Source organism: Euprymna scolopes, chromosome 2 (assembly GCF_053919585.1).
Source record: "Euprymna scolopes isolate OS-2025 chromosome 2, ASM5391958v1, whole genome shotgun sequence".
NCBI lineage: Eukaryota > Metazoa > Mollusca > Cephalopoda > Sepiida > Sepiolidae > Euprymna > Euprymna scolopes.
In genome coordinates, this window is record NC_136483.1 from 111,804,812 (window position 1) to 111,819,354 (window position 14,543).

Here is a 14,543-nt window from a genome sequence, read left to right on the forward strand (position 1 = left end):
TATAAGCGAAACTGAACTGTAGCAAAATTCGCCTCTCTGGCACTTGTGCTCGGGACGTCCAGAAAACAACGAAGTTTGATCAATGCGACCAAAATTCGTTATATCAGACAATTGCTATTCATTACGACACTCACCTTTATATGGGGAGCTGGTTTTCCCAAACATCTTGGGAAACAAACAACATATGTAGAAACTGGCTTGCAGCTAAAATTAAGTGCGTTTTTTAATCATTTGACCTTTTAATCATTTCATTTCACACATTTTCAGTTTTCTGCCAGCATACTGTAGCAGTAAGTAAATTTTGTATTAAAAAAACCCCAAAAAACAAAAGAAAACGACTTATATAAAAAACCCTAAAAAGGAATTAAAAACAATGATTTTTCCAATGTTTCCCTGTTAACTCTAATCTGTTATTCTTTTTGTTAATTTCTTCACTCCTTTTTTAATATCTTTCAATATTGCATTCCAATTTTAATATACTTTTGCTTTATGTAAATGTAATTTTTAAAACTTTTTGATTATTCCTTTTCTATCGCATTTGTATGCTTCCTATCTCCATACTACATTCCAGTTTCCATGTCTAAACACTGGAACGCTGTATAATACTAGATATAACTTAATAAGGTTTTATATGTATTTCTTTAGTAAGTGTAATTGCGTTTAGTAAAAAATAAAAGCAACTTTAATTTTGACTGAAATTTTCAGGGGAAATAACTCTAGGATAAATATCTTGAGTTCATTCCCTTGAACATTTAAACCCTCCCTTTCGATTGTCAAGAATTTATCTTAAAAATGTTTTTAAATATCGGGAAAGAACTGTATAAAAGTGGACATGAATCTCTCTCTTTGATATATATATGTAAAATCATAGTTAAGTGAACTGAAAATAATGCGATGAAAGATTAATAAATAAATAAATATTGTTTTATCTTGTTGTTGTTGAAGAACCATATCGAGTTACTATACGCTAGTAATCTTAACATTTGAAATGTGTATATATGCGGAAATAATCGCTAACTCCATTGCTTTTTTCTAGTTATTAGCCGATCTATAATCTGTTGGTTCTACTTTTTTTTTTTTTTTTTTTTTTTTTTTTTTTACAAAGGCATCACCACATTATCAAGGCCCAGAGGCCACTCAAGGATAAGGGTTAAAGAGTGTACAGTAGAAGTTGGTCAATATAGTAATCATTAGTAATGAAAATTTGGTAAATTTAATAACTTATATGGAACGGCTCATCAAGAACTTATTTACTTTAAACTTGAACAAAACCATATTGTAGTCAGCCGGAAAGCAGGAAAACGGAAGACAATTCCACAGGCGTGCAGTTCTAAGAAAGAAGCTTTGTTCATGGAATCTACGTTTAGGTTTAGGCACAGATAAAGAGTGGGGGAAATTATTGATAGTGTTTACAGCTAGACGAGTGTTTCTTGTGAAAGTTTGGCGAGGGGGGACCATAGATTGAAGCTCAGTTGAACACTTTCCATGAAAATAACGATACATCAGAGACAAACTCGCAACATCTCTTCTGTGAGATAGAGGTTGCAAGGAGGAGAAAAGGACATCTCCTACGAGGCTACGAAGTCTATTTTGAACTCTATCAAGGCAGGACAAGTTCTTTCTAGCAGCTCCTGCCCAGATGTGGCAACAGTATTCCATCCTTGGACGTACCTGGCTCTTATATAGATAGAGAATAGCATCAGCAGTGAGATATCTACTGGATCGATAGAAAGATCCCACCATTTTTCCAGCGGCCTTGGCAACAGATTTGATATACGTGTTCCATTTAAGATCAGGAGTAATGGTCAAGCCCAGAAGCTTGTCAAAACTTGAGGCCTCCTGAAGACGAGAGCCATTCATTTCAATTGATGACAAATGTGGATTAGAATGTTGATGATGTAAAGAGAGAAGCTTGGTTTTAGATGCATTAAAAGTAACCAGCCACTCCTTTCCCCATTGTACTACGTGCTCAAGATCAGAGGAGAGAGAATTGGAGAGAACTTGGTCGTTTACTGTCTTAGATGTGGTACCATAAATGGTAGTGTCGTCAGCATAAATGTCTACAAATGATGTAAGGATATGATTTGGAAGATCATTAATGTAGATCAGGAAAAGAGTTGGGCCCAGGATGGATCCCTGAGGGACACCGGCATTAATATTGTGAGCTTCTGATTTTTGCCCCTCAACTACTACTCTTATGAATCTATCAGAAAGAAATGATTTAATAATTGAGAAGACTTTTCCAGCTATACCATAGCTAGCGATCTTATGAAGTAAACCTTTATGCCATACCCTATCAAAGGCTTTAGATATGTCAAGAGCAATTGCCCTAGAAAGATTGCCACCGTCGAGAGATTTGCTAATCCTATGCGATATAACTGTAAGGACATCTGCTGTGGATCTAGCAGAACGGAAACCATATTGAGTGTCACTAAGAAGGTTATTTTTGTTGAGATGTTTGATTACTTCTGTATTTAATACAGATTCTAGCAACTTACTCATGACGCACAGGAGACTTATTGGCCTGTACTGAGAGGGGGATGAGCGATCACCTGAATTCTTAAATACAGGGCATACTGATGAGATTTTCCAGGGAGATGGGAAACTATTCTCCTTAAGACAACGTTTAAACAGTTTTGTAAGTATGGGCGCTAGTTCAGGTTGAAGTTTTTTGAGTACTATAATTGGAATACCATCAGGGCCAGTTGCTTTACTGGAATCAAGGTTTTTGATTAGCTTGGCAACATCACGTACAGATATACGTATATCACATAGCGTGTTTTCTGATACAAGAGGAAATATTGGGGGTTGGCGGTCTTGGTCGCAAAGGGTAGAATTAGCTGCAAAGTTCTTGACAAAGAGTTTGGCTTTGTCTGATGCTGACGAGATTACCTCAGATCCATTGATAATAGTTGGGATGGAGCACACGCTTCTGTTCAGGATTCTGTTTGCTATTTGCCAAAACTGGTGGGAACCAAGCCGCTGCTCAGCTACTTTGGACTTAACAGATTGAGCATACAACTCTCTTGCGTTCCTTATTACTTTCTTACAATGGTTGCTGGCAGTCCTGAAAACGGCTTTAGTTTCCATACATCTATTACGTTTGAAGCAGTGGAAAAAGTGATTTCTGTGCGCAATGGCAGCAGCACATTCTGGAGAGAACCATGGCTGGCTGTTAGGTTTTTGCTGAAATTTTTTAGAGGGTATGAAATGGTCAATACCTACAATTAACCATTCAGTTAGGTCTAATACTATAGAGGACACATCCTTTTTAAACATGGAATGCAGAGGTAGATCAGATATAAATGTACGGAAGCTATCCCAGTCAGCCTTAGTGTATCGATATACTGTACGATGAAGAGGTACGTCTGGGGACTTATTACATTTCATTTTTATCTTAATTGATACAACAGAGTGGTCGGAAGATCCAAGAGGCGACAGAACAGAAACTGAACATAGTTCAGGGCAAGTTGTGAGAAAAAGGTCTAGTAGGCTCGCATACTGGCCGTCATTATCGGGCACACGGGTAGGTTCCTGAACAATCTGAGTGAGGTCATAGGCAATGGAGAAATCATGACAGAACCTCCCCTCATCATCGGTCTTGTTTGAGTGGGTCAACCATTCGACGTTGTGAACATTGAAGTCTCCACATACGTGAATGTTAGCTGAAGGATAAGTAGAAAGGACTTGGTCAATTTTCTCAGATATGCTTTGAAAGATAGTAACTCCGCTGTTGTGGGGGCGATAGAGAGTAAATATAAATGCAGTAGTGTGAGCTAAAGCAACCCGGAAGCACATATAAGGTAAGTTAGGATCTTCCCTGGAGATGTCCCTCCCACATGGAAAGCTATCTTTAATATAGGCACATATTCCATGCCCATGGCGATCTTGGGGGTCAGATTTAGAAGTTAAGTTAGAGTATCCTGTAATTGCAAACTCATCAAGGGAAATAGCCTGTCCAATGCCAGTTTCACTTAAAAATAAAAGGTCTGGTTTAGTCTCCTGTAATTGGGTTTCAACCTCTGGAAGGTTAGAACGTAGACCCCTGATGTTGGAGAAGGAGACATGGTAGTAGGGGTCTACGTTGGAAGTTGGAGAACCGGGTTTAATCGTGTATTTTTTCTTGAAACTTGTCATGATGAAATTTTGGAATTTGTGGACTAGGTCGACAGATTTACTTAGAGCAGGACAGAGAGGGGAAACTAAGAGAGAAAAAGAAACGAAGAATTTTTTTTTTTTTTTTTTTTGTACCACATGATAAGGTAAAGCCGTAACAATTACCCACTAGTATGGCATCGAGAGGCCCCACCAGAAGCTACTGCATGGTCCAGATTCCATTCACCAAATGGCAATACAGCAGCCCCAGTACTTTGCACCTGCTGATAGGACAGCCTCCTTAGTGGTTAATCCAAGGTTCGGGTCCCTGACTATCAGGCGGATAACGTCAGCCCAGACAAAACGTTTACCTCCAGCACCCTTACTAGTGACATGGCTACAAGGATAGACATAGAAACAGAAAATTTCCACCAACTCTGCCAACTGTTCGCGCAAAAATACTGCCAACCTAGAAAACAGCTTTTTCTTCTCCCTTTGTCAGAAAAATCACTCATTTAAAAATGAGGACTGAGGGACAAATAAGAAGAAGCGAGAGTAACAGGAGCTGCCGATAACGCATCCACAATGCGTTTTCTACTCTCCATTAAAAAAAATAAAAAATAAAATAACTATTAAGTATTGTACTTAATAAAAGTCCAACGGACCTGTTTAAGGGAAAGTATGGTGATAGATTCCCCTCCCACGAACTAAAAATGAGTACAATTAGGTAATCTATTTTTGCAATCAACTCGGTAGATAAATAAACATTTATGGACGAGAAAAAAAAAAAAAAAAAAAAAAAATTAAAGCTAGCATTTAATACAACAGAAATACATAAATTAAATACTGAAATAAAATGTAGTTATTAATATTTGAATCTTAAAATAAAAAGTGCGAATTAATAGAGAAAATCACTTATCACAACAACGCATTCCGTCTCCAAACTAGTGAAGAATTTAACTTTTAATAGCGTTCAGAAGATTTTTTTTTTAAATTAACCGTTAAGAGAAAGCGTGATTTTATTCTGAACTTTAACTAATCACGTTTTAAGCAACTTATGATATAAAACAAAATCGGATGGGGGGGGGTTTCTTCCGAAGGTTAGTTGGTGACGTTATAAGTAATTGCGAGATAAGATGGGAGCCAGAAATTAGGGGTGGGGGACTGAAAATGATAATATAATGGATTGATTATACAATATTTAAGATCAACTTGGTAGATAAACATTTATGGACGAGAAAAAAAAAAAAAAAAAAAAAAAAAAAAAAAAAAATTAAAGCTAGCATTTAATACAACAGAAATACATAAATTAAATACTGAAATAAAATGTAGTTATTAATATTTGAATCTTAAAATAAAAAGTGCGAATTAATAGAGAAAATCACTTATCACAACAACGCATTCCGTCTCCAAACTAGTGAAGAATTTAACTTTTAATAGCGTTCAGAAGATTTTTTTTTAAAATTAACCGTTAAGAGAAAGCGTGATTTTATTCTGAACTTTAACTAATCACGTTTTAAGCAACTTATGATATAAAACAAAATCGGATGGGGGGGGGGGGTTTCTTCCGAAGGTTAGTTGGTGACGTTATAAGTAATTGCGAGATAAGATGGGAGCCAGAAATTAGGGGTGGGGGACTGAAAATGATAATATAATGGATTGATTATACAATATTTAAGATCAACTTGGTAGATAAACATTTATGGACGAGAAAAAAAAAAAAAAAAAAAAAAAAAAATTAAAGCTAGCATTTAATACAACAGAAATACATAAATTAAATACTGAAATAAAATGTAGTTATTAATATTTGAATCTTAAAATAAAAAGTGCGAATTAATAGAGAAAATCACTTATCACAACAACGCATTCCGTCTCCAAACTAGTGAAGAATTTAACTTTTAATAGCGTTCAGAAGATTTTTTTTTTAAATTAACCGTTAAGAGAAAGCGTGATTTTATTCTGAACTTTAACTAATCACGTTTTAAGCAACTTATGATATAAAACAAAATCGGATGGGGGGGGGGGTTTCTTCCGAAGGTTAGTTGGTGACGTTATAAGTAATTGCGAGATAAGATGGGAGCCAGAAATTAGGGGTGGGGGACTGAAAATGATAATATAATGGATTGATTATACAATATTTAAGATCAACTTGGTAGATAAACATTTATGGACGAGAAAAAAAAAAAAAAAAAAAAAAAAATTAAAGCTAGCATTTAATACAACAAAAATACATAAATTAAATACTGAAATAAAATGTAGTTATTAATATTTGAATCTTAAAATAAAAAGTGCGAATTAATAGAGAAAATCACTTATCACAACAACGCATTCCGTCTCCAAACTAGTGAAGAATTTAACTTTTAATAGCGTTCAGAAGATTTTTTTTTTAAATTAACCGTTAAGAGAAAGCGTGATTTTATTCTGAACTTTAACTAATCACGTTTTAAGCAACTTATGATATAAAACAAAATCGGATGGGGGGGGGGTTTCTTCCGAAGGTTAGTTGGTGACGTTATAAGTAATTGCGAGATAAGATGGGAGCCAGAAATTAGGGGTGGGGGACTGAAAATGATAATATAATGGATTGATTATACAATATTTAAGATCAACTTGGTAGATAAACATTTATGGACGAGAAAAAAAAAAAAAAAAAAAAAAAAAAAAAAAAAAATTAAAGCTAGCATTTAATACAACAGAAATACATAAATTAAATACTGAAATAAAATGTAGTTATTGATATTTGAATCTTAAAATAAAAAGTGCGAATTAATAGAGAAAATCACTTATCACAACAACGCATTCCGTCTCCAAACTAGTGAAGAATTTAACTTTTAATAGCGTTCAGAAGATTTTTTTTTTAAATTAACCGTTAAGAGAAAGCGTGATTTTATTCTGAACTTTAACTAATCACGTTTTAAGCAACTTATGATATAAAACAAAATCGGATGGGGGGGGGGTTTCTTCCGAAGGTTAGTTGGTGACGTTATAAGTAATTGCGAGATAAGATGGGAGCCAGAAATTAGGGGTGGGGGACTGAAAATGATAATATAATGGATTGATTATACAATATTTAAGATCAACTTGGTAGATAAACATTTATGGACGAGAAAAAAAAAAAAAAAAAAAAAAAAAAATTAAAGCTAGCATTTAATACAACAGAAATACATAAATTAAATACTGAAATAAAATGTAGTTATTAATATTTGAATCTTAAAATAAAAAGTGCGAATTAATAGAGAAAATCACTTATCACAACAACGCATTCCGTCTCCAAACTAGTGAAGAATTTAACTTTTAATAGCGTTCAGAAGATTTTTTTTTTAAATTAACCGTTAAGAGAAAGCGTGATTTTATTCTGAACTTTAACTAATCACGTTTTAAGCAACTTATGATATAAAACAAAATCGGATGGGGGGGGGGGTTCTTCCGAAGGTTAGTTGGTGACGTTATAAGTAATTGCGAGATAAGATGGGAGCCAGAAATTAGGGGTGGGGGACTGAAAATGATAATATAATGGATTGATTATACAATATTTAAGATCAACTTGGTAGATAAACATTTATGGACGAGAAAAAAAAAAAAAAATTAAAGCTAGCATTTAATACAACAAAAATACATAAATTAAATACTGAAATAAAATGTAGTTATTAATATTTGAATCTTAAAATAAAAAGTGCGAATTAATAGAGAAAATCACTTATCACAACAACGCATTCCGTCTCCAAACTAGTGAAGAATTTAACTTTTAATAGCGTTCAGAAGATTTTTTTTTTAAATTAACCGTTAAGAGAAAGCGTGATTTTATTCTGAACTTTAACTAATCACGTTTTAAGCAACTTATGATATAAAACAAAATCGGATGGGGGGGGGGGGTTTCTTCCGAAGGTTAGTTGGTGACGTTATAAGTAATTGCGAGATAAGATGGGAGCCAGAAATTAGGGGTGGGGGACTGAAAATGATAATATAATGGATTGATTATACAATATTTAAGATCAACTTGGTAGATAAACATTTATGGACGAGAAAAAAAAAAAAAAAAAAAAAAAAATTAAAGCTAGCATTTAATACAACAAAAATACATAAATTAAATACTGAAATAAAATGTAGTTATTAATATTTGAATCTTAAAATAAAAAGTGCGAATTAATAGAGAAAATCACTTATCACAACAACGCATTCCGTCTCCAAACTAGTGAAGAATTTAACTTTTAATAGCGTTCAGAAGATTTTTTTTTTTTAAATTAACCGTTAAGAGAAAGCGTGATTTTATTCTGAACTTTAACTAATCACGTTTTAAGCAACTTATGATATAAAACAAAATCGGATGGGGGGGGGGTTTCTTCCGAAGGTTAGTTGGTGACGTTATAAGTAATTGCGAGATAAGATGGGAGCCAGAAATTAGGGGTGGGGGACTGAAAATGATAATATAATGGATTGATTATACAATATTTAAGATCAACTTGGTAGATAAACATTTATGGACGAGAAAAAAAAAAAAAAAATTAAAGCTAGCATTTAATACAACAAAAATACATAAATTAAATACTGAAATAAAATGTAGTTATTAATATTTGAATCTTAAAATAAAAAGTGCGAATTAATAGAGAAAATCACTTATCACAACAACGCATTCCGTCTCCAAACTAGTGAAGAATTTAACTTTTAATAGCGTTCAGAAGATTTTTTTTTTAAATTAACCGTTAAGAGAAAGCGTGATTTTATTCTGAACTTTAACTAATCACGTTTTAAGCAACTTATGATATAAAACAAAATCGGATGGGGGGGGGGGTTTCTTCCGAAGGTTAGTTGGTGACGTTATAAGTAATTGCGAGATAAGATGGGAGCCAGAAATTAGGGGTGGGGGACTGAAAATGATAATATAATGGATTGATTATACAATATTTAAGATCAACTTGGTAGATAAACATTTTGTTTCCTTGTTTTATTCTTATTTTCCTTATATTTATTTACTAGCCCGGGTGCTCAACGTTGCCCAGGTGTTTGGAGGTGTGTGTTGAGCAAAAAAAAAAAAAAAAAGTGGTAGTAGGCAGACAGGCAGGCTTGAACCCATGACACGAAGGCACAAAAGAAAGTTAAAGAAAATCTGACGTCTTCCCCCTACTCCATGACACAACCGGAATTTTGGAACATTGAAATTAGTAAAATCATTCCAACCAGTAGGACTTGCAAAAATAGCGACGCAACCCCCCCCCCCCAAAAAAAAAACTGACCCTTTTTGTAGAAAACTGCCCAGTTGAAAGCGAAGGCATTAATGTTTTTTGCTATTTTTTGATATTTGTCGTCCGAAGGGTCGAGCTTCAAAACGATACTGATCTTGTGAAAATCCGTCGCCTCTGTTGAAAGTTTTAGGCAGACATACATACATACATTTAAACAGACAAGTGAAATTTATATTATAGATCCCATTCTCATATTTTCTTTCTGTTTCTGCTTCTTCTGCGACTATTATCGTATATATATATATATATATATATATATATATATATATATATATATATATATATATATATATATAAAGTAATTAAAAGTCTACTGTTAGAAGCACTGTTGATATAGAATGCAAAATTCAAACTTTAACCATTTTAAAGGCCAAAAACAAGTGCAGAATGTTTTTAATAAATAAACATATTTATAAAAATTAAATTCGATATTTCGATTCATAACAGAATCTTCATCAGGAAAATCCAAATGTAAAAAAATGTTTTCCTTTTTTTTACGTATCATGATTGTGATGGTAATGCCTGACACGTTTTCCTTCAAATTAATAATAGACTTTTTATTACTTAACAAATACATACTAGATTGGTGTTTCTACTATATCGGATATTTAAATACTATATGTCTCCAACATCTGAAGGAAAACATGCCAGGCATTACCATCACGATCATTGTACAAAGGAAAAAAGTTTGTTCTTCCTGATGGAGATTCTGTTATGAATCGAAATATCAAATTTAATTTTAATAGATATGTTTATTTATTGAAAGAGATACTGCACTTGTTTTTGGTATTTAAAACTGTTAAATTTTGAATTTTGCATATATATATATATATATATATATATATATATATATATATATATATATATAACTTTTTTTTTTTTTTAAAGAGATCATAAGTTGGATGATGACTGTCACCTTCATTTGTTTAGATTAGACTTGAAGACGGCCATGTTGTATATTAATTTATTTATTGCAGACTATTATTCTCATCTTTATTAGTTGTTGTTTCACGACGTTTCGGCCAACTATTCCTCTGGCCTTCATCAGGTGGTAACCGCGACGGATAGGAACTTTGAGTCTCCTAACTGCATTCTCAGCAATCACTGCCATCCGTAGTTGTTGTCGTCTCACCACATTTTGGCCAAGTAAGCCTCTGGCCGGTTTTGGATAGGATTGAAACTTCTATCTTCAGACAATGCTCATCTGGAACCATAAATATTCAACGTCTCTATCAACTGCCCTACAGGCACGTTTGAAAAAGGCTGTAAGAATGAGAAGAGATCAACCCCTCTCCCACCACCACTAGATTGTGGAGTCGATTTTGTTGAGACAGAAAAAAGTGCATCACCTTTCCAAATATGGCAGTATAGTCCATCTTAGGAAGTATTTGGATAGAGGTGGAGTATTATGTCAGGAATGAAATGCTTTCTAGAGTGGCAGAATAATCTAACCTTTTTTTTCTAGTAATTGTAGCAGATATTCCCCACCTTCCACCACTTCTTTTCTCATGCAATCTTCACCACTACACAAATGCTGCTTCTATTTTCCTTTTCTTAGTTTATGTCATTCATTTATTTCATACTTTTACGGTTCTTTTCTTACATTGCTACTATTACTACTTTTATCATGACTAGTATCCCTTTTATTCCCATCAGTCCACCACTTGTCGTATTCTCTCTTCCTACTACCGGCTAAAATATACAATGTGCAAGCAAACAATATCCTAGTTTTGAGTGGGGTAATTTTAGTACCTTTAGTTTGCTATTTTAGATTAGTTGAATTGGAGCATAATTATTGTATTTTTTATTTTTATTTATTTATTTTTTTTTTTTTCAAAGTTTTCAGTCAATTGGTAAAAATTTTCACGCATTCAGTTTTGCTGTTATAGGAGACAAAATAATACGGTGCCTTTTACATATTTTGTAAAATTTACAAATTCGATTCAAGAAAGCTTTTCAACCAATGAGAAATTCAATTGAGTTCAAAATGACTAATTCCACTTTTTTATTATCTTATATTAAAATTTAATAATTTAATTTACTTACTGAATTTTGTTTCAAAATTTTTCAGATGAGAATTTTTAATTTGTATTATTGAATGTTATTCTCACACCGTTTTGCCTGATGTAATCTCTGACTTTATCAAGTATGTTTGGTTAAACTTAGTTGTCTGTACAGAATTTTGAATGTAACCCACAGCAGTAACTTATGACCATGTAAAAGTCTCAAGTAATTTGTAATTTTATTCTTAGTATCACCTGTAGTGAGGATTGAACCTTCAGCCTCCAAATGACTCACTTAGAACTGATTGTTACATAACACTTTTATCTATTACACCATATCTGTGTCTGATATCTGTTCAGATAAAAGATTCTTGATTTCTACAGAAAGATTCCTGATCTAATGAAGGTTGGTGGTTATCTTGGCCTAAACATGATAATAAAATCCAAGATCAAAACAGTATTCTGAATGATCCAAATTATTGATTTTTGTTTTGTTTTTATCAGTAGTGCACTCATATCTATCATTTAATTAAGTTTTCATTTTTTTAATAATATATATATTTTTTTTGTAGGGTGGATCTAATTCCTTACCCAGCCGCCTTTGGCTGAACCAGATGATGAGACCCCAACAACGTGACCCAGACCTTGATAAAAAACAAGCCAAGCTTACCGAATTGTCTGTGTTACCCTCACATGTTACAGGAGGCATGTTTGTTGATACATTCCGTCATCTTAATCCCAATCAGGCAGAGGCCTACACAAATTGGTGCCTGCTAACTGGAGCTCGGCAGACTAATTTTGGTCGACGCCTTGACTATATCCTGTGTGATTCTGACTTAGCCCTAACTACTCTAACCGACTGTACTGTTATGTCTATGGTGCAAGGGTCTGACCATTGTCCGGTCAGAGCAACCTTTGATTTTAGTGTTGTCACTGCAATTCGTCGGCCGAGTCATTGTGCTAAGTTGATGCCCGAGTTTGCAGGGCAGCAGCAAAAGTTGTCAATGTTTTTCACAAAATCTGCTGGATTATCAGAACGGACATTTGAGAAAAAGACTCCAGTTTGTAAGAATTTCTCTGATAAGTTACTTTCTGACAGCGTTGATGTCGACAATGACAGCAAGAGTAAAAAAAATGCTAGTCCTATATCTAAACCTCCGAAAAGCTTAGTTCTACCGATGTCTAGTTTGAAGCGGCAGTCGATATCGGAATATGAAAACCAATTCAAGAAAAAAAGCCAAAAACTTTCTAGCGGAAACAAATCCGAAAAACAGACAAGTCTTATGGGATTTTTTAATAAGAATAATTCGATGACGACGACTACAAAATCTCCTTTCTCGAAAACCTCTTCAGAGAGCTCGCCATCTTTGCCTGTAGCTATAAGTCCCGACTTTCAATTTGACTCATCCATAAAAAAGAAAGCCAGTGAACAGTTCAATATGTCTTCCAATGGAGACATTTCTTTAGAACGGTCGCAATCCGATAATATAGGATTGTCTGAGTGTTCGCAACCAGAGTCACAAAATTCCCAAAAATCCAATGACACTCAGGTATCCGCTTGGAAGTTATTGATGAAGGGTCCACCTCCTGCTCCATTGTGTTCTCAACATAAAGAACTTTGTGTACTTCGGACGGTCAAGAAGGCAGGGGTGAATCGAGGCAAACAGTTTTACACCTGTGCACGTTCAGAGGGGGCACCAGGAAATCCTGAGGCTCGCTGTAATTATTTTGTCTGGGTTAAAGATATGAAAAAATAAATGACCTTTTGAAAATATTATTGATTGCATACATGCACTTATATAAAACCATTTTTAGTGGTTATATGATTGAAAACAGGTTTCAACTTCTACAGCTGATCAGATCACAGATCAAAATTGTTCAGTTAATAAGATTTTTGAAAACGTCTTCATCTTACGTCAGTCAATACCCAATTATTTTTTCTTGGATTTTAGTCATCATCGTCCCATTATTTCCACATCTACCATTGGTTATAGTTTGTTATTTGTCAAATTCTGAGATGTATAGACATGCGATTCTAATCATAGTCTAATATGTACATTAACCATATTTTATTGCATTTAAACAGTTCACATTTTAATGCTTTAAGTTAAATAGAAAATTTGCACTCCTTCATGGTTGTTAAATCCGAAATCAAAAATTTTGACTGGTGTTAATAATAAAAAAAAAATCCAATATATTTGACAATTATTTTGGCAATATTCTATGTTGGATACGCCATTACTTGTATTTTTATTTTGTTAGGCTATATAAAAATGTTAATTTGTAATATTTTTTTACTTTTGTGAAGAAAAATTTTCATTTATAAAAAAAAAAATGTTTGAATTTATTATTTGTTGATAATTGTTTGTTATTTTGTAGTATAACAATATTTGGTTAATAATCAAATTATTTAAAAAAAAAAAAGAAGAAAAATTGTGGTTATAAAAAATAGTTTGATATTATATTTATTAATAAGTAAACAAATTGTTCAAGTCAAACTATCAAAAAAAAAAAAAAAATGGCAAAAATGGGGGAATTTTTTTTTCATTAATACTTATTGAAATTTCTAATTTCAGATTTGGTGGCCATGACAGTGGGAATTTTCTATTTAATCACGATTTCATCATAAGTATTTACTAGCTTATTATGTTGCAGTTTAATTTCTATTCATTACTTAAAATCGATAAAGCGAAACTACAAAGATTCTTTCAAAAAGTAAAGCCTTCTACTTTTTTTTAACTCATCATGTTGAAAAGCTATAAAGATGGGAGTGATTCTATTAAAACAAATTATTTGTTGTGCTCCAGAATTTATTTTTCTACATAGTCATCACCGTCTTCAATGCACTTTTGCCAGGAATTCAATGATGAATCTCTGCTTCTGATGCATGTCCAGGACAGGGATTGCTTTCTTAGAGTCACACACCATAAATATCTGCAACAGAGAGATGAAACTTCCGGGTCTAAGTTCAGTCCTCATAACAATGCAATTTGCAATCCCCTCTGATCCATTCAGATGGAATAAAAAATAGGAGACATTACTTTTGGAATACCTCTCATAATCGATAACAAAAAGAAGACAAAACCATTGCTATTGTTACTGACATAAGCACAAATACACACTACTAAAGAAATGTTACAGTGTTTTAGCATTACAAAAAAATATTCTAAAAGCTAAATAAAATATTAATTCGACTTTTAAAAGG

At 33.3% G+C, this 14,543-nt stretch overlaps 1 protein-coding gene across 1 annotated transcript in view; it reads left to right on the top strand.

Annotated features, from left to right (window-relative positions):
• LOC145294239 (DNA-(apurinic or apyrimidinic site) endonuclease 2-like) overlaps positions 1-13,685 on the top strand; it is a 39,180-nt gene extending 25,495 nt beyond the window's left edge. Inside the window, exon 6 of the mRNA XM_080141344.1 lies at positions 11,911-13,685. Within this exon, the coding sequence (XP_079997470.1) occupies positions 11,911-13,095 (1,185 nt within the window). The 3' untranslated portion in view covers positions 13,096-13,685. The remainder of the gene's footprint in view (positions 1-11,910) is intronic.
• The last annotated feature ends 858 nt before the right edge of the window (positions 13,686-14,543 follow it).